The sequence below is a fragment of the Oncorhynchus nerka genome, linkage group LG22 (assembly GCF_034236695.1).
Source record: "Oncorhynchus nerka isolate Pitt River linkage group LG22, Oner_Uvic_2.0, whole genome shotgun sequence".
Taxonomy (NCBI): Eukaryota; Metazoa; Chordata; class Actinopteri; order Salmoniformes; family Salmonidae; genus Oncorhynchus; species Oncorhynchus nerka.
In genome coordinates, this window is record NC_088417.1 from 18,886,350 (window position 1) to 18,907,470 (window position 21,121).

Consider the following 21,121-nt stretch of genomic DNA (forward strand, 5'->3'; position numbering starts at 1 on the left):
TCACGCGAGGATCCTACTTATGCAACGGATCAGGCTTTTTGTGATCTTGGCCGAGGACGCGCGCACGCACAAACACGTCTCACCCCTATGCGCGCTCTCGTCACTGCTGAGCCGACCCATCGCCGTCCCTCGTCCAACGATCGAACATGATTCATCTCCCAGCGAACGCAGCCTTGTCCCGGGCCCGCATTCCCCCGCTTTGTACGTGAGCCACCGGCATGCCAGCGCCCCGGCCGCCCTCTTCCAGGCCAATACAGACCCCCGGCTCAAGACCAGGATGTACTTCAACCGGCGATCGAAGAAGATCCACAGCGAGGGAGGTAAGCATGTAGCCTATAGTACAGTAGCTTATAGTACAGGCTAGTACAGCTCCATTGGTAGCTATAGGGATCGAACTGGCAGTGACATAAACATTGCAGTGAGGACTTGGTTCTAATGGCACAATCGGTCCAATTCTATAGGCCTATGCATGTTATATTAGTGGGGCTATAGGATTGGGATAGCCTTGTTGAGCCCAGGACTGCGGCACGGGTGGCGGTGCAGCTGCTTATTACGCCTGTCATATACAGTCAGTACAAACAACAGGGCTATTCTTGTGTTGGCACAGACAGACTCGGAATGGGGGCGCTGCGCTTCAACTGAACCAATTTCCAATGCTTTGTATGATGTATTAATGATGCTGCAGATATGACAGTAAAGCCGGGTAAATGGAGGTTATTGCAGGTGAGCGGGACCGAGTTGTCATGGCCTCACTATAAACAGTGCTCGCACCCATTCTTTGCGCGTAATAGTCTATGTAGGCTAGCCTAGACATAAATGCCTATGTATTTTTCCAATGAATGTCTTTCTTTTCTCTGGGAGAGTTGTAAATGGTACAGGGTGCATACTGTCAGAATATTACTTTTTTTTCTGAGCAAGTAAATGAGTTCGGCGGCACTGTGGGAGAGCTTAACACCTTCAATGACTTAAAGGGCACGTGACTATTTAATTGATCTTATTCTAAGCCCCTTGCCGGAAGGCCATCACCTGTCAAAGTCACGCGGAGCCCAGACAGGCGGACACCAGATATGTGCTTTCTAGGCCTATATAGTTATGCAGCATAATGTTGTTGTTGTTTTTTTTTTGGGGGGGGGCTATTCAATGCACCTTTGTCCCCGAAAAAAAAGTAATGCGTCACAGATGCGCCTTTTGCATTTACAGGGACAGCCGAACACATCGTTGCACTGCACCCTCCACACAGCGCATAGTGATATGTCCACGGACTCTTATGCACACACAGAACGTCCTAGCATGATTATATATGCTATGGGCCAAAATAGGTTTTTGGCCGAGCTGCAAGGATTAAAGGGGAGGAGGTCAGTGTTTTGGGAGATAGCTGGCATCGCCGCAGGGGCAGGTTTGACAGCGATGCTGCTGTAGATGAGAACAGTTTGTTTGCTCTTGCGTCTATAGAGGCTTTAGAGGGATTGTCCTGGAAACTTGTGTGGCTGAATGTCCATGAGTGCTGGCACAAGTACATTGTGGGGCTGCTGTGTGTTTGTGTGTGACTGTGCTTTGCCTCCAGCAGGTTCCAGAAATAGAAAGCAGCTAGGGCATATTGTCAGGATAGAGAGAGAGAGAAGCGCCAACTGGGTCAGGTCAAATTGTCTCCAGGCTAGGGATCCCCATCAGAGTGATAGAGAGAACAGCATCAATCTGTCTCCAGGCTAGGGATCCCCATCAGAGTGATAGAGAGAACAGCATCAATCTGTCTCCAGGCTAGGGATCCCCATCAGAGTGAGAGAGAGAACAGCATCAATCTGTCTCCAGGCTAGGGATCCCCATCAGAGTGATAGAGAGAACAGCATCAATCTGTCTCCAGGCTAGGGATCCCCATCAGAGTGAGAGAGAGAACAGCATCAATCTGTCTCCAGGCTAAAGATCCCCATCAGAGTGAAAGGGAGAACAGCATCAATATGGTTTCCATACCTGGACATCACTACTTCAACCCCAAATCATTAGTTAGTTCAGAAAATGGCTCTTACTCTGGGTTAATTAGTACCGTCAGGAGTCAAGACAGGAAGACACACCAAAGAACAAGCCTTTGTAGACCTACTCTCTCAACAGACTCCACCACACACACACCGTAGTCCCGTATTAGACTCTCCTTCGCCCTCTTGAAGGTGTGTCCGTGTCCCACGTGGCCAGTCACTGTGTTCTTTTGCACCTTCTCAGCTCTTCTTGGTTAACTTCAATCTTTCCCACAATCCTTTTGACCTGGACTTTAGCCATAATCACCCAGGCTGTTACAGCCTGGTGGCCTCACTGGCTTGATCTGTCAAACAGACTGATGACTGACAGATGTGTTTTATTAAACACATGTGCACCACAGGAGGTTGGGGAGGACTGGCTCGTGGTCGTGGCAGGAGAAGAGTGATTGGAATGGTATCAAATACACTATATATATACAAAAGTATGTTGACACCCCTTCAAGTTAGTGTATTCAGTTATTTGAGCCACTCCCGTTGCTGACAAGTGTATACAATCGAGCACACAGCCATGCAATCTCCATGGTCGAATATTGGCAGTAGAATGGCCTTACTGAAGAGCTCAGTGACTTTCAGCGTGGCGGCGTCATAGGATGCCACCTTTCCAACAAGTCAGTTCGGCAAATTTCTGCCCTGCTAGAGCGGTCCCAGTCAACTGTAAGTGCTCTTATTATGAAATAGAAACGTCTAGGAGCAACAACGGCTCAACCATGAAGTGGTAGGCCACATAAGCTCACAGAATGGGACCGCCGAGTAATGAAGCGCATAAAAATCGCTTGTCCTCAGTTGCAATGCTCACTACCGAGCTTCCAGAGGCAGTTTGGAACAACGTCAGCACTAGAACTGTTCATCTGGGAGCTTCATGAAATAGGTTTCCATGGCCGAGCAGCCACACACAAGCCTAAGATCACCATGCGCAATGCCGAGCTTTGGCTGGAGTGGTGTAAAGCTCACCGCCATTGGACTCTGGAGCAGTGGAAACGTGTTCTCTGGAGTGATAAATCATGCTTCACCATCTTGCAATCTGACAGACGAATCTGGGTTTGGCACATGCCAGGAGAACGCTACCTGCCCCAATGTGTGGTGCCAACTGTAAAATGTGGTGAAGGAGGAATAATGGTCTGGGCTTGTTTTTCATGGTTCGGGCTAGGCCCCTTAGTTCCAGTGAAGGGAAATCTTAACGCTACAGCATACAATGACGTTCTAGACAATTCAGTGCTTCCAACTTTGTGGCAACAGTTTAGGGAAAGCCCTTTCCTGCACAGAGCCCAGACCTCAACCCCATTGAAGACCTTTGGGATGAATTGGAACGCTGACTGAGAGCCAGGCTTAATCGGCGAACATCAGCGCCCGACCTCACTAATACGCTTTTGACTGAATGGAAGCTTCTAATGGGAAGTCTTCTCAGGAGAGTGGAGGCTGTTATAGCAGCAAAGGGGAGACCAAGGCAATGTTAATGCCCATGATTTTGGAATGAGATGTTGGACAAGCACGTGTCCACATACTTTTGATAATGTAGTGCACATCAAACACACAGTTTCAATGTGTTTAATGCCATTCCATTTACTCCGTTCCAGCCATTATTATGAGCCGTCCTCCCCACAGCAACCTCTACTGATGTACACACACACACACACACACACACACACACACACACACACACACACACACACACACACACACACACACACACACACACACACACACACACACAGGATGTGAGGGAAAGGGATGAAGAAAGAGAATGTCAAGTGTGTGCATGAAGTCCCAAAGTACAAAAGTCCCAAAGGACACAGATAAGGTGTGTTCTGACAGGAGAGAGTGGCCTATCCTACATGTGACACATAGATAAGGTGTGTTCTGACAGGAGAGAGTGGCCTATCCTACATGTGACACATAGATAAGGTGTGTTCTGACAGGAGAGAGTGGCCTATCCTATATGTGACACATAGATAAGGCGTGTTCTGACAGGAGAGAGTGTCCTATCCTATATGTGACACATAGATAAGGTGTGTTCTGACAGGAGAGAGTGACCTATCCTACATGTGACACAAAGATAAGGTGTGTTCTGACAGGAGAGAGTGGCCTATCCTACATGTGACACATAGATAAGGTGTGTTCTGACAGGAGAGAGTGACCTATCCTACATGTGACACAAAGATAAGGTGTGTTCTGACAGGAGAGTGGCCTATCCTACATGTGACACATAGATAAGGTGTGTTCTGACAGGAGAGAGTGTCCTATCCTACATGTGACACATAGATAAGGTGTGTTCTGACAGGAGAGAGTGACCTATCCTACATGTGACACAAAGATAAGGTGTGTTCTGACAGGAGAGAGTGACCTATCCTACATGTGACACATACAGTGGGGCAAAAAGTATTTAGTCAGCCACCAATTGTGCAAGTTCTCCAACTTACAAATATGAGAGAGGCCTGTAATTTTCATCATAGGCACACTTACAGTGCCTTGCGAAAGTATTCGGCCCCCTTGAACTTTGCGACCTTTTGCCACATTTCAGGCTTCAAACATAAAGATATAAAACTGTATTTTTTTGTGAAGAATCAACAACAAGTGGGACACAATCATGAAGTGGAACGACATTTATTGGATATTTCTAACTTTTTTAACAAATCAAAAACTGAAAAATTGGGCGTGCAAAAATTATTCAGCCCCCTTAAGTGAATACTTTGTAGCGCCACCTTTTGCTGCGATTACAGCTGTAAGTCGCAGGGTATGTCTCTATCAGTTTTGCACATCGAGAGACTGAATTTTTTCCCCATTCCTCCTTGCAAAACAGCTCGAGCTCAGTGAGGTTGGATGGAGAGCATTTGTGAACAGCAGTTTTCAGTTCTTTCCACAGATTCTCGATTGGATTCAGGTCTGGACTTTGACTTGGCCATTCTAACACCTGGATATGTTTATTTTTGAACCATTCCATTGTAGATGTTGCTTTATGTTTTGGATCATTGTCTTGTTGGAAGACAAATCTCCGTCCCAGTCTCAGCTCTTTTGCAGACTCCATCAGGTTTTCTTCCAGAATGGTCCTGTATTTGGCTCCATCCATCTTCCCATCAATTTTAACCATCTTCCCTGTCCCTGCTGAAGAAAAGCAGGCCCAAACCATGATGCTGCCACCACCATGTTTGACAGTGGGGATGGTGTGTTCAGGGTGATAAGCTGTGTTGCTTTTACGCCAAACATAACGTTTTGCATTGTTGCCAAAAAGTTCAATTTTGGTTTCATCTGACCAGAGCACCTTCTTCCACATGTTTGGTGTGTCTCCCAGGTGGCTTGTGGCAAACTTTAAACGACACTTTTTATGGATATCTTTAAGAAATGGCTTTCTTCTTGCCACTCTTCCATAAAGGCCAGATTTGTGCAATATACGACTGATTGTTGTCCTATGGACAGAGTCTCCCACCTCAGCTGTAGATCTCTGCAGTTCATCCAGAGTGATCATGGGCCTCTTTGCTGCATCTCTGATCAGTCTTCTCCTTGTATGAGCTGAAAGTTTAGAGGGATGGCCAGGTCTTGGTAGATTTGCAGTGGTCTGATACTCCTTCCATTTCAATATTATCGCTTGCACAGTGCTCCTTGGGATGTTTAAAGCTTGGGAAATCTTTTTGTATCCAAATCCGGCTTTAAACTTCTTCACAACAGTATCTCGGGCCTGCCTGGTGTGTTCCTTGTTCTTCATGATGCTCTCTGCGCTTTTAACGGACCTCTGAGACTATCACAGTGCAGGTGCATTTATACGGAGACTTGATTACACACAGGTGGATTGTATTTATCATCATTAGTCATTTAGGTCAACATTGGATCATTCAGAGATCCTCACTGAACTTCTGGAGAGAGTTTGCTGCACTGAAAGTAAAGGGGCTGAATAATTTTGCACACCCAATTTTTCAGTTTTTGATTTGTTAAAAAAGTTTGAAATATCCAATAAATGTCGTTCCACTTCATGATTGTGTGTTGTTGATTCTTCACAAAAAAATACAGTTTTATATCTTTATGTTTGAAGCCTGAAATGTGGCAAAAGGTCGAAAAGTTCAAGGGGGCCGAATACTTTCGCAAGGCACTGTAACTATGACAGACAAAATGAGAAAAAAAATCCAGAAAATCACATTGTAGGATTTTTAATGAATTTATTTGCAAATTATGGTGGAAAATAAGTATTAGATAAGGTGTGTTCTGACAGGATAGTGACCTATCCTACATGTGACACATAGATAAGGTGTGTTCTGACAGGAGAGAGTGACCTATCCTACATGTGACACATAGATAAGGTGTGTTCTGACAGGAGAGAGTGACCTATCCTACATGTGACACATAGATAAGGTGTGTTCTGACAGGAGAGTGACCTATCCTACATGTGACACATAGATAAGGTGTGTTCTGACAGGAGAGAGTGACCTATCCTACATGTGACACATAGATAAGGTGTGTTCTGACAGGAGAGTGACCTATCCTACATGTGACACATAGATAAGGTGTGTTCTGACAGGAGAGAGTGTCCTATCCTACATGTGACACATAGATAAGGTGTGTTCTGACAGGAGAGAGTGACCTATCCTACATGTGACACATAGATAAGGTGTGTTCTGACAGGAGAGAGTGACCTATCCTACATGTGACACATAGATAAGGTGTGTTCTGACAGGAGAGAGTGACCTATCCTACATGTGACACATAGATAAGGTGTGTTCTGACAGGAGAGAGTGACCTATCCTACATGTGACACATAGATAAGGTGTGTTCTGACAGGAGAGTGACCTATCCTACATGTGACACATAGATAAGGTGTGTTCTGACAGGAGAGAGTGACCTATCCTACATGTGACACATAGATAAGGTGTGTTCTGACAGGAGAGAGTGGCCTATCCTACATGTGACACATAGATAAGTTGTGTTCTGACAGGAGAGAGTGACCTATCCTACATGTGACACATAGATAAGGTATGTTCTGACAGGAGAGAGTGACCTATCCTACATGTGACACATAGATAAGGTGTGTTCTGACAGGAGAGAGTGACCTATCCTACATGTGACACATAGATAAGGTGTGTTCTGACAGGAGAGAGTGTCCTATCCTACATGTGACACATAGATAAGGTGTGTTCTGACAGGAGAGAGTGGCCTATCCTACATGTGACACAAAGATAAGGTGTGTTCTGACAGGAGAGAGTGACCTATCCTACATGTGACACATACAGTGGGGCAAAAAGTATTTAGTCAGCCACCAATTGTGCAAGTTCTCCCACTTACAAATATGAGAGAGGCCTGTAATTTTCATCATAGGCACACTTACAGTGCCTTGCGAAAGTATTCGGCCCCCTTGAACTTTGCGACCTTTTGCCACATTTCAGGCTTCAAACATAAAGATATAAAACTGTATTTTTTTGTGAAGAATCAACAACAAGTGGGACACAATCATGAAGTGGAACGACATTTATTGGATATTTCTAACTTTTTTAACAAATCAAAAACTGAAAAATTGGGCGTGCAAAATTATTCAGCCCCCTTAAGTGAATACTTTGTAGCGCCACCTTTTGCTGCGATTACAGCTGTAAGTCGCTTGGGGTATGTCTCTATCAGTTTTGCACATCGAGAGACTGAATTTTTTCCCCATTCCTCCTTGCAAAACAGCTCGAGCTCAGTGAGGTTGGATGGAGAGCATTTGTGAACAGCAGTTTTCAGTTCTTTCCACAGATTCTCGATTGGATTCAGGTCTGGACTTTGACTTGGCCATTCTAACACCTGGATATGTTTATTTTTGAACCATTCCATTGTAGATCATTGTCTTGTTGGAAGACAAATCTCCGTCCCAGTCTCAGGTCTTTTGCAGACTCCATCAGGTTTTCTTCCAGAATGGTCCTGTATTTGGCTCCATCCATCTTCCCATCAATTTTAACCATCTTCCCTGTCCCTGCTGAAGAAAAGCAGGCCCAAACCATGAGAGAGTGACCTATCCTATATGTGACACAAAGATAAGGTGTGTTCTGACAGGAGAGAGTGACCTATCCTATATGTGACACATAGAAGATAATTTGTCTTCTGACAGGAGAGAGTGTCCTATCCTACACATGCAGAGAGTCCACACTATTAGCTGCTCATGCATTCAAAGCCAAATCTTTACTCTCGATGGACATATGCTAATCCAAGTGTGAAATCCAGGTATGTATTCTGACGAAGTGTGTGTTCTGCAGGTGAAGTCATGTCAGGTATTGTGAAGGAGTATAGCTGGATCACCCTCTCTGACCTCAGTACTACAGTGTTTAGAGATTCTCTATTCTATTAACTGGATGCTTCAATTGCAAACCAAACAATGACATGTAAGGGAGATGTGGACAGTTCTTCACTGAGCATTGGGCGACATTACTATTCTGTGTGTACAGTCCCCAAATAAGTGTGGTTTGTTTACCAGGTATAAGGATATAATGAGATAAATCAGGTTTATTGTCTGTGTGTCTGAGGCGAGTCTGTTGGAGAGAAATAATTCCTGGTTGTCATGGCTGCTAGGTTGTAAAGGATAATCTAGAGGCGAAAGAAAAGCACACCTATTTAGGCGAGGTGCTGGCTAGCGGAGTGGAACACTTAAAAACATAAAGGAGAACCGCACGCTCTAGGAGCTCAGACGAAGACCGCTTGTCTGTCGAAACGTTGGACATAAATATTTTTCCCTCTGAGCTCCTAGAGTGTGCGGCTCTCCTTTATTTTTCTAGGTTGTTAAGGATACCATTTGGGAATAAATGGTCTCTATGGACAGACGTGTGGCTGGTACGGTGAGTATTGTGAGCTGCAGAAAAACTTCAGAAGGCAATGAGACCAGTTGACCACAAAGGAGCAGTGTTGTACAACTGTCATAGGACTCAAGACAATGTCAACCATTTTCCAACAGCATTGACATACTTTCACAAGCAGAGACACACACATACAGTTGACATACGCATGCACACACACACAAACTCAATTTCAATTGCCTCTTCCAGACTCACACCTGAACTCACCACTCACCTACACACAGACACACATCATTGTGCCCCGGCCCACAGTGGCGTTACTGACTGACCCTCTGTCTTGTGTGTTGTTCTCTCCCGTCCCGCGGCTGGTGGCCCGATCTCTCTCCCCCAGAGCAGTTAGTGTTGACTCTCATTAGGCAGGAGAAGTCTCCTGACCACCTGGACCCAGAGCTGGGCGTCGGCGTGGCCGCCATGCGCTCCCGACTCGCTAACAGGTTTGAAAAAAGTGAGTTGGAGTCTTGTCTTACACAAGCTGGCCTGGCTGGCGCTCCCCACATCTTGGAGTTCACTAGTGCATGCACTGGAATAGTAGCCTATAATGACTAGAGCAGCGGTCGGGGACAATTCTATTTAATGAGTAAATTTCAAATGAGAATTGACCCCAACCCTGGCCTAGAGCACAGTGGTAATCACTAACCCTGATACCAGAGGAACACTACTCTCTAGGACCAGGGCTGGTGACTGCTGGACTCGGCTGGTCTGCCTTTCTGCACAGTCACTGCATGTGCTTGTAGTAAATACACTTGATTAGCATTCACACCAGTGGAGGCTGCTGAGGGGAGAACAGCTCATAAATAATGTCCAGAGTGGAGCGAATGGAATGGCATCAAATACCTGGAAGCCATGTGTTTGATACCATTCCACTGACTCCGTTCCAGTCATTATCACAAACCCATACTGTATTGATCACCATCTATTCACTTCACATGATCTAGTACACATTGACAAACACACACATTTACTATACATACAGACACACAGAACCACATGGTATGCTTGCATACATGTAAATAAAGCACACGTACCCATGTCCCATGCACATGGCATCCTTTAAGCATGCGCATAGATGCATGCATGTGTTTGGGTGTTGACTGTTGAGTTAGATTGAGGAAGAGTGGGTGAGAGCAAGGGAGTAGTTAACTGCATGTTGGGGGACGTTGCATGTGTAAATACAAAATGCGTCACTGCTGTGTGTGTGTGTGTGTGTGTGTGTGTGTGTGTGTGTGTGTGTGTGTGTGTGTGTGTGTGTGTGTGTGTGTGTGTGTGTGTGTGTGTGTGTGTGTGTGTGAGAGTGTGAGAGTGAGAGTGAACAGTACAGTGTAGTATATGGGATTAAGTATACATGTATATTGCGCGTGTACAATCTCTGGTCTCACCTGTTGGATTATCAGTGTATGGATTAGCAGGTAGAGGAAATTGCAGAGCAGACAGAGAGAGGATTACTACTCCAGCATGTACTGCAGGAAAGAGGCGCTCCACCTTCTCACCATTCACTCCGTCACTGTAGTAATTGGACACACTGGCTGTCCTAGCAACCAGCAGACCTGCAGGTCAACCTTAACCAGGAAGTAGACGACTTGACTAGAGGTCACCTTGGGGACAGGAACAGCCATGGCACCTCATAGGGGTCAGGCGGTCAGACGACGCTCCTCCGTCGGTAACGCTATCCTGACCTCACAATGGGAGGGGGTAGGGGAGGATGTGGGGTGAATTGGGGAACCTCCGATTCACCAAGAATCCTTCAGAGGGGGGGGATCTTCAACTGAGCTGTCGAGTTTTTAGTTTGCATGGACTATGTTTTAAGTCATATGACTGACTTCGTATGCCTTTGACTGTACAGTTCACTCTGTTGTACGGATTGTTTTTCCTCTTTTGGTTTGACTTTAACTGAGCGTCTCTTTCCGACTGTCACATTAAATCGGTGGTCATTACAATAGCAATGTTTAATACGGTTTGAAACACAAAGCTGCCGGACGGGCTAAATGCTGGTGTATAATAAGCGCTGAGGGAGCTGCAGTGATAGTGTGACATCTGAGTGGTGGCGTGGCTGCGCCACAGAGGCACGGTGTCTGCTGAAATAAGGCACCAGTCATACAGGAAAGAGAGAGGATGAATTATGCAGCCTCCCTCTATCCATTATTTAGAATAGCGCCTTGCTTTATAGCCATGAAAGGCTGGCACGGGACCAGGTAACACGGGCCAGGTAGTGACCTTAAGGGTTGAGGGGTCAACCCAGAGCCAAACTAAGGGACTGAGCTAGTACTGTAAAGATGGGCCAAGCTGTGTCGGATTGAGCTATTGATGCGTTTTGAGATGGGGGTGATTAAACAGGACTCTACCAGGTATATGTATTTTTGATTGCATGTGTGGTTATATCAAGATGAGGGTAGTTTTACCGGCCTTTTACAAGGTCATTCATATTTTGCTGAACACGCACAAACGTGCACTACATTGCACCCGACACTCAAAATATTTGCACACAGGCTACCCACCGTTCTGTATTAACCAATGAAGAATCAGTCTGGTATGGCACTCGAGGGAGAAGCTTTAGGGCCTCCCGTTTTAAAGTTTATAGAAGGGTGTGATTTTTGAGAACGTCTCCATATGCTGAAGTATGCTGTTAAATAAAGTCTTGCCGTCCTAAACAAGTTCTGTTTGAGTATTCTTGGAGTCCGTCAACTCTTCAGTAATGAGTTATGGTGGTGACGGTGCTTCTGGTTCTGATCCATCAGGGAGGAGGAACACAGAGCATTGATCTGCTCATGGACATATCAGAGCTGTAGCAGGCTGCTGAGATGGTCAATATTGATCTGCTAGGAATAAAATGTAGAGTAAAGAGGAGAGTGAGAGTAGGAAGAGAGAGGTAGGTAGAGTGGGAAGAGATATGGATGAGTGGAAGTATACCGTAAGGACAGAGAGAGGTAGGTAGAGTGGGAAGAGATATGGATGAGTGGAGGTATACCGTAAGGACGGAGAGAGGTAGGTAGAGTGGGAAGAGATATGGATGAGTGGAAGTATACCGTAAGGACGGAGAGAGGTAGGTAGAGTGGGAAGAGATATGGATGAGTGGAAGTATACCGTAAGGACGGAGAGAGGTAGGTAGAGTGGGAAGAGATATGGATGAGTGGAAGTATACCGTAAGGACGGAGAGAGGTAGGTAGAGTGGGAAGAGATATGGATGAGTGGAAGTATACCGTAAGGACGGAGAGAGGTAGGTAGAGTGGGAAGAGATGTGGAAGTATACCGTAAGGACAGAGAGAGGTAGGTAGAGTGGGAAGAGATATGGATGAGTGGAAGTATGCCGTAAGGACGGAGAGAGGTAGAGTGGGGAAATGGAGGAAACACAAAAAAACACTTAAACAAACACAAAAACATGCTGGGTTGTTAGGATGACCCAACTGCTGGCTGGCAGGCATTGGGTCACTTAGTTGGGTTGTCTTCTGTAGACCTTTCCTGCAGTCAAATGACCTAGTGGCCTCATGGGTGGAATGTTGTGAATATTTTTCTTAATTAATGGCAATTAACAGTTTTGTTATATTTCAGTCTTCTGTGATGTGTGTAAGTGTAAAATTGGGATGCAAACTCAAAATGTAATACATTTCAACTATATATGACATGGTACAGGGGTCTTCTTTTTTTAAGCCCATAACCATGTGTGTGAGGTGTAGACTTTTGTTTCAAAGTAGATATGTTTAAGACTACCAAGAAACACTGTGACCCTGATTTGCCCATTGCAGTAAAAGGTTAGAAATAACAAGGTTGGGTTGTTGATGCTGGGTTATAGGGATATGACCCAGCGGGTCAGATCAGAAGACTGGGTGTGCTGCTTATTAGGGGTGTATTTTTGGCCACCTGCAAGAGTAAATTGAAATCCTGTTCATCTGTTTTGCTGTATTGTTATCACATTGGAGTCAGGGGTGTGTGCAGGGTTTGGTTCCAGACCAGCTCTAAAACACCTGATTAAACTTACCCAACTTATCCTAGGGGATGTGTGAACATCACTCCTCCGCCACGTGTCCCCCCTTGCCCTGCCGAATAGCTAGCTCTTCAGAGGCGCTGACTGGTAAAGACTGTGAGAAGGCGATCACGTGTGCTAGCAAGGCAGAGGTCCTGGGTTTGAGCCTCGCTGTGAGCCGTATCAGGAGGAAGAGGTACTCGCTAAGCAAGCAGCGTGATGTCCATTACACCCGTACACACCGTGGCACCTGTATGTAGTTCTTATGTTCCTTCCTTCGTGCCAGATGCTTACCTGATATGCCTGGCAAGACCTTGCGGTGATCTCCCCTCCTAAACATGTGTCACTGTCTACATTCCAGTGGAAAACAGGAGGTGCCTGAATATTGATGCTATCAAGGGCTTTAATGACCTGGGCCTTTTTACTGGGTCATTTCATCCAAGTCACTTCACAGTAGAGCCCTGCACGGGCATGAATTTTAAGCTCCAGCACTACCCATGCTGAAACATTCAGGCCCTACCCTACCCAGGGACGATTGCTTCTGCCAAATTTAAGGCCCTGCCCGAAACCTGAAATCAGAAATAACTTCCTCCGATAGTAAAACCATTAGCTGCTCCTCTCTGTCCCTGCGCTCTGCTCATGGCAGCTCTGAGTCTGTGAGTATCCATAGCAACAGCTCCGTTTGGGCTGCTCTGCTCAATGAAGAGACATGAGAACTTAGCTAGCTATACTTTTCGTCACTCTAAACCCCAACAAAACTCAAGGAACATGATTATTTTCTGTGAAATAATCTCTCCTGTTTGAAGCACTTCTGACACCACGTTATGATCTAAGTCAGATATAACTGTACTGCGCATCAGAGCACGAGCAAATGGCTCAGCTTTAAAAGGTCAGTGATCAATTTAGTGATACCTGAGCCCTGCCCGTACCCTAGTTACCCTCAATGTATAATATCTGGGCCCATCGGGCTGGGGTCGGGTATCAGACGTCTACTTCACAGGCTATACAGCAATAACTGAGTAATGTTAACAGGTTGAAATATACGGTTATAGAACTGGGACCGGGCTCTCTCTATGTTGGCTGTGACACATTGATAGGCCTCTCTGGGGAAATGATCTCCCTATTCTAACATTCAATATAGTGGAAACCAACTCTTATTATTTGTCTGAATTATTGATGGATTAATGGCTGTTTTTATTTCCAGACCCACACAGCGATCCAGACAGGGCCCATTCTTGTAAGAATTGATTGCCAATTGTATTGCTGGTGAGGTTTGGTGTAGCACCTGAAGTTAGTTAGAAATTGAGCTGCAGTAGGGCCAATATTGCAGCTTTTTCCTATGACTTCATATAGCCTGCACTGAATAGTGAATGTAGACTGAACCTCATAAGTCCCCAGAAAACGGTCTGGGAAACTGAGGATAGTGATCTCATGATGAATGACTCGTCCCCTTTCAAGTGTAATTTAAACTGGTAAACCGAGCCTGCAATGTCAGACAACAGACACAATACCAGTCTCGGGGGCTACTGTCCCTTTAAATACGAGCCCTCAGCCCGCCCTCGGACGGGAACACGGTAGTCAAGGCTCCACGAGAGATTGGGGCCGTTGTCTGGTGTCGAAGCATCATCTAATCCACCTTGCAGAGAGACAATTTTTCAAAGCCTTCTCTAGACCGCCAGAGAAGGCCCGATGAAACGGAGGCGGCGAAGGTCTGTGTGCTTGCTTGGGCTATTCTCACAAGCAGTCGGTTGCTTCCCGGACAGCGAGGCCAAGGGAGAGGAGACGAGTGACGGGCGTGCTCCATCTGTCCTCACCGGGGCTTGTTGTGCCAGCTGGGTAAACTATTCCGTCACGTCCAAAGCAGATTGTCTCTATCTCCCCCCCTCCATTATTTAGCGCAGCCTGATGACAGAAAATGTTCCTCTGATGCTCAGTGGGTGTGCAAATCGTGCTGATCGCAGCTTGGCCTTGATTTTATATGAGAAAACTACAAAGGAGGGGGGACTCCGTAGGCAGTGCAAACGCGGAGCGAATTATGCAGCGTCGGTTCGGGTTCTTTGCTTGGGTGATAATGCTGGTGCACTATGCGCACATAGGGCGATGTAACAAGTCCCGCTGTTTGATAAACAAATACACAATGTTTCCGCGCCGATGAAAGGAGTCAAACTCACGGTGTTTGTTTGACCATTGTGCATCCCTCATCACATTCTATACAAGGGGACCTGTGGGCGTCGAGCGGCTTGTGTGTGTATTGGTGATGGAGCTATGGCATGGCAATTCCATGGTAACAGAGTGATGCTGAGACTCACTTTAAAATGTATATCAAACAAAAACCAATTAAGGCAAAGTTAAGCAAACCATACAACTATGCACAAGCACTAATTAACAATTTCCAGCGAAAATGTTACAAAATACCGTTTACTTGAAGACGGCACAAACAGTAGAAATAGGCATTCTGTTATAAAACTACACTGTTCTTCAAGTAAATGTTTTTGTTAAAAGTTCAGTGACTTGGTTAAAGTAACTTAGCAATAATAATTTTTAGTTTGACATACATTTTAAAGTTTTAAAAAATCGGAGTCTCAGCATCACTCTTTTGGAATTGCCCAGCACCGAGCGAGGCAGCGCACTGAAATAAGAGGGGCTGTTTAGAATGGGGGGTGGGGACGTCATTGACATCGACCGCCAGCTTACATCCGCATACAATAGCCCTACCTGTTTCTGCCCTCCACTTTTGAACTGTAAACCATGTCTCTTACGTCTCTCCCTGTCTCCCACACACACTTACCCTAGCCTCGCCTCTCTCCCATCAATCGAACGGTGCAGGAACCTCTTGTTCATCCGCCGGCTACCGCAAGGCAGATGATGAGATGTCCGGGACTACTTCGCAGGCAGATCCCATAGATGCTACGGCGCGGACGATTCTGCTAAACCAACCTCAGAACACCAAGTTCTGTGACAACCATGTCAGGTAAGATTTCACCTGGCTACAGCATCATTATCATCAAGTTACTGAATACAGACTTGAATTGCCTTTCCAGACAAGTTGTGATATTATAATTGGCTACAATAGTTGATAGTTTTAGGGATTTATTTTCACATATATTTTTTGTTAAATAGGTTTTGTGATTGGCTATATGAGTTAATGGTCCAGTTATAGACTAGTAAAGGAGGGTTGTAAATTCTCATCAATTATGTGTTGGAGGGGCGGCATCAACGGGTTGTTTTTAAGTTCAGTGCATCTGAGGAAAGTGCTTAACATTACCATTTACTGTTCTTAATCAATAATACCGCATGCATTTTAAAACAGGCACTGAAGGTAAAGTAACTACAGTGAGTTTGTAGATGTTAATGGAAGCTCCTCCGGGACTAATGGTAGGCTACATTAACAATGTATGAATAGAATAGTTATGCTTGAATTGTCTCTAAATCTAATAAGACATTCTGTAGTGGGGTCCAGGTCTGGTCACCGATCAGGTTACTATGTGCTGTCCTGATCAGATGAAACAAACAACCTTCTCACATTACATTTTAAAATACCAAAGCCCAGAGTTTTGACTTCAATTCAATACATTTTTATTGGCCTACTCTTAATTTGGGAGATTGTGGTAAGCAGGGGATCCAGCCTTGCTTGTTTACAGTGCCAATCTCTAAAGTGATAGCTTTCACTACTAGTTAGTGAATGTTCTGGTGTGTGCCCATCTCTTGTGGGCAGAGATGGGGAGCATGTATTTGAAATTAGTATTTGAATTACTTCTGAGTATTTTGTCATTTGAATTACACTCCAATGTATTTTTTTTTAAATACTGTAATTTGTTTTTTCCAAATACAAATGACTTTTCTATACATGTTCTAGATATTTGGTCCCCCTTTCACCCTGCATTGGTATCAGAAGTCTGATAGCACTATGGTGTCATGAAAGCGTCTGCTAAATGAACTAAATGTACAGTTGAAGTCGGACGTTTACATACACTTAGGTTGGAGTCCTTAACTCGTTTTACAACCACTCCACAAATGTCTTGTTAACAAACTATAGTTTTGGCAAATCTACTTTGTGCATGACACAAGTCATTTTTCCAACAATTGTTTACAGACAGATTATTTCACTTATAACTCACTGTATCACAATTCCAGTGGGTCAGAAGTTTACATACACTAAGTTGACTGTGCCTTTAAACAATTGGGAAAATCCCAGAAAACAATGGCATGGCTTTAGAAGCTTCTGATAGGCAAATAGACATCATTTGAGTCAATTGGAGGTGTACCTGTGAATGTATTTGTAATCAAAAGAAATCAGCCAAGACCTCAGAAAAAAACCTTGAAGTCTGGTTCATCCTTGGGAGAAATTTCCAAACGCATGAAGGTACCGCATACTATTGTTTGTACAGATGAACGTAAGTACACTGCTCAAAAAAATAAAGGGAACACTAAAATAACACATCCTAGATCTGAATGAATGAAATATTCTTATTAAATACTTTTTTCTTTACATAGTTGAATGTGCTGACAACAAAATCACACAAATTATCAATGGAAATTCAAATTTATCAACCCATGGAGGTCTGGATTTGGAGTCACACTCAAAATTAAAGTGGAAAACCACACTACAGGCTGATCCAACTTTGATGTAATGTCCTTAAAACAAGTCAAAATGAGGCTCAGTAGTGTGTGTGGCCTCCACGTGCTAGTATGATCTCCCTACAACGCCTGGGCATGTTCCTGATGAGGTGGCGGATGGTCTCCTGAGGGGTCTCCTCCCAGACCTGGACTAAAGCATCCGCCAACTCCTGGACAGTCTGTGGTGCAACGTGGCGTTGGTGGATGGAGCGAGACATGATGTCCCAGATGTGCTCAATTGGATTCAAGTCTGGGGAACGGGCGGGCCAGAACATAGCATCAATGCCTTCCTCTTGCAGGAACTGCTGACACACTCCAGCCACATGAGGTCTAGCATTGTCTTGCATTAGGAGGAACCCAGGGCCAACCGCACCAGCATATGGTCTCACAAGGGGTCTGAGGATCTCATCTCGGTACCTAATGGCAGTCAGGCTACCTCTGGCGAGCACATGGAGTGCTGTGCGGCCCCCCAAAGAAATGCCACCCCACACCATGACTGACTCACCGCCAAACCGGTCATGCTGGAGGATGTTGCAGGCAGCAGAACGTTCTCCATGGCGTCTCCAGACTCTGTCACATGTGCTCAGTGTGAACCTGCTTTCATCTGTGAAGAGCACAGGGCGCCAGTGGCGAATTTGCCAATCTTGGTGTTCTCTGGCAAATGCCAAACGTCCTGCACGGTGTTGGGCTGTAAGCACAACCCCCACCTGTGGACGTCGGACCCTCATACCACCCTCATGGAGTCTGTTTCTGACCGTTTGAGCAGACACATGCACATTTGTGGCCTGCTGGAGGTTATTTTGCAGGGTTCTGGCAGTGCTCCTCCTGCTTCTCCTTGCATAAAGGTGGAGGTAGTGGTCCTGCTGCTGGGTTGTTGCCCTCCTACGGCCTCCTCCACGTCTCCTGATGTACAGGCCTGTCTCCTGGTAGCGCATCCATGCTCTGGACACTACGCTGACAGACACAGCAAACCTTCTTGCCACAGCTCGCATTGATGTTCCATCCTGGATGAGCTGCACTACCTGAGCCACTTGTGTGGGTTGTAGACTCCGTCCGTCTCATGCTACCACTAGACTGAAAGCACCGCCAGCATTCAAAATTGACCAAAACATCAGCCAGGAAGCATAGGAACTGAGAAGTGGTCTGTGGTCACCACCTGCAGAACCACTCCTTTATTGGGGGTGTCTTGCTAATTGCCTATAATTTCCACCTGTTGTCTATTCCATTTGCACAACAGCATGTGAAAATTATTGTCAATCAGTGTTGCTTCCTAAGTGGACAGTTTGATTTCACAGAAGTGTGATTGCCTTGGAGTTACATTGTGTTGTTTAAGTGTTCCCTTTATTTTTTTGAGCAGTGTATAAACACCATGGCCACGCAGCCGTCATACTGCCCAGGAAGGAGACGCGTTCTGTCTCCTAGAGATGAACGTACTTTGGTGCGAAAAGTGCAAATCAATCTCAGAACAACAGCAAAGGACCTTGTGAAGATGCTGGAGGAAACGGGTACAAAAGTATCTATGTCCTATATCAACATAACCTGAAAGGCCACTCAGCAAGGAAGAAGCCACTGCTCCAAAACCGCCATAAAAAAGCCAGACTACGTTTTGCAACTGCACATGGGGACAAAGATCATACTTTTTTTGAGAAATGTTCTCTGGTCTGATGAAACAAAAATAGAACTGCTTGGCCATAATGACCATCGTTATGTTTGGAGGAAAAGGGAGGAGGCTTGCAAGCCGAAGAACACCATCCCAACCGTGAAGCACGGTGGTGGCAGCATCATGTTGTGGGGGTGCTTTGCTGCAGGAGGGTCTGGTGCACTTCACAAAATAGATGGCATCATGAGGAAGGAAAATGATGTGGATATATTGAAGAAACATCTCAAGACATCAGTCAGGAAGTTAAAGCTTGGTTTCAAATGGGTCTTCCAAATGGACAATGACCCCAAGCATACCTCCAAAGTTGTGACAAAATGGCTTGGAGTGGCCATCACAAAACCTGGACCTCAATCCTATAGAAAATGTGTGGGCAGAACTGAAAAAGCGTGTGCGAGCAAGGAGGCCTACAAACCTGACTCAGTTACACCAGCTCTGTCAGGAAGAATGGGCCAAAATTCACCCAACTTATTGTGGGAAGCTTGTGGAAGCCTACCTGAAACATTTGACCCAAGTTAAACAATTGACAGGCAATGCTACCAAATACTAATTGAGTGTATGTAAAAACATCTGACCCACTGGGAATGTGATGAAATAAATAAAAGTTGAAATAAAAAATTCTCTCTCCTATTATTCTGACATTTCACATTCTTAAAGTGGTGATCCAAACTGACCTAAGACAGGGAATTTTTACTTGGATTAAATGTCAGGAATTGTGAAAAACTGAGTTTAAATGTATTTGGCTACGGTGTATGTAAACTTCTGACTTCAACTGTATATGTAAAAATGAACAATTGCAAAGCATGCTGAGTATTATTCTAATGAGCTCTGCCCCGAAACAATACACGGTGTGTTTTGCAGTTCATTTTCACATATACATGTTGGTCATTAAGCAGGCATGCTCAACTAACATATCAGTTATAGCAAGTAAAACGTTTTTGTAATCGTTACTGAGACTGTTGTTGATGTTCGGGTTGGCTACTTGCAAATTGATTTTTGTAAACAAAATATGTATTTTGTCATGTATTTAAGCAAAATACAAGTATGTAGTTTATTTTGATCCATTGATATTCATGGTATTTTGTATCTGTATTTTATCATTGTATTATGTCATTTGTGCCCATCCCTGCTTGTGGGCGGGATTGAGGGCAGTGCCCAAACGGAATCTGCATCTGTGGGGAATCTCTTATCATTAGTGTCCCAGATGACTGCTGTAAATTCAGTGGTGACAATGACTATGGAGCTATACATGTTAAGTTGTGTAGCCTTGCAAACCAGACCAATAGTATTATGTTTTGGTTCAATTTGACACTGTCACGGTACCAATGAATTGTTTACATGTGTTTTTACACCCCATGCGCACATTTATTTCTGTTGCCTTTTAAGAGGATACGGGTTGAATACAGTAGGGTACGTTACAGGACATTCTGTATAAAAATGTAGAAATGCATGGTGAATAATAGATATGCTTCTCTCATGTATATTAAGGACCCATGTCAGCTTTATCGGCAACAGTTAGGATGTTACGCCCTCCTGAACATTACCCTGGCGCCTATACAATCCAGCAGGTTCTAGTTACGTGGGTAGAAGCCTGTCGTCAGGCGTTAAACGCACCTCATCGATCTTGTCTTTACTGTCAGGAGATTCAATTCTGCTCTGAAGCAGGCCTATTTCAGGTCCTTTAATGAGATTAAGACGGGCCTTCGCCAACTCGTTTTATTGGATCACCAGGCTTTTCCTGGCCTGTGATTGGACAGTCTGGCTTTGGAGACATGCCCTTTGATGTCCCATTGTTCCCATATGTCTTTAGTTGAAAGCTTCACTGCTCCTATTGAATACTCAATACACATTTTTATACAGAATGTCCTGTAACGTACCCTACTGTATTCAACCCGTATCCTCTTAAAAGGCAACAGAAATAAATGTGCGCATGGGGTGTAAAAACACATGTAAACAATTCATTGGTACCGTTTAATTAATTCCTATAGCCCCTCTTCTCTTTTCATCCTCCTCTTTTCTACCTTCAAGTCATCTTTCATTCACAGCCCTGTGTCTCTGTGCA

General features: G+C 44.9%; 1 protein-coding gene across 8 annotated transcripts in view; it reads left to right on the forward strand.

Moving 5' to 3' along the window:
- Window positions 1-60: 60 nt before the first annotated feature.
- atp8a2 (ATPase phospholipid transporting 8A2) overlaps window positions 61-21,121 on the forward strand; it is a 68,952-nt gene continuing 47,891 nt past the window's right edge. For 2 of the 8 annotated variants that reach the window (XM_029626400.2, XM_029626399.2), the window contains exons 1-3: window positions 61-320; window positions 9,162-9,275; window positions 15,579-15,756. In XM_029626400.2, the coding sequence (XP_029482260.1) occupies window positions 278-320; window positions 9,162-9,275; window positions 15,579-15,756 (335 nt within the window). In that variant the 5' untranslated portion in view covers window positions 61-277. Of the gene's footprint in view, window positions 321-9,161; window positions 9,276-14,111; window positions 14,622-15,578; window positions 15,757-21,121 lie in introns of those variants that run through there. The other 6 variants (XM_029626394.2, XM_029626395.2, XM_029626397.2 and 3 more) reach the window with 6 other exon arrangements.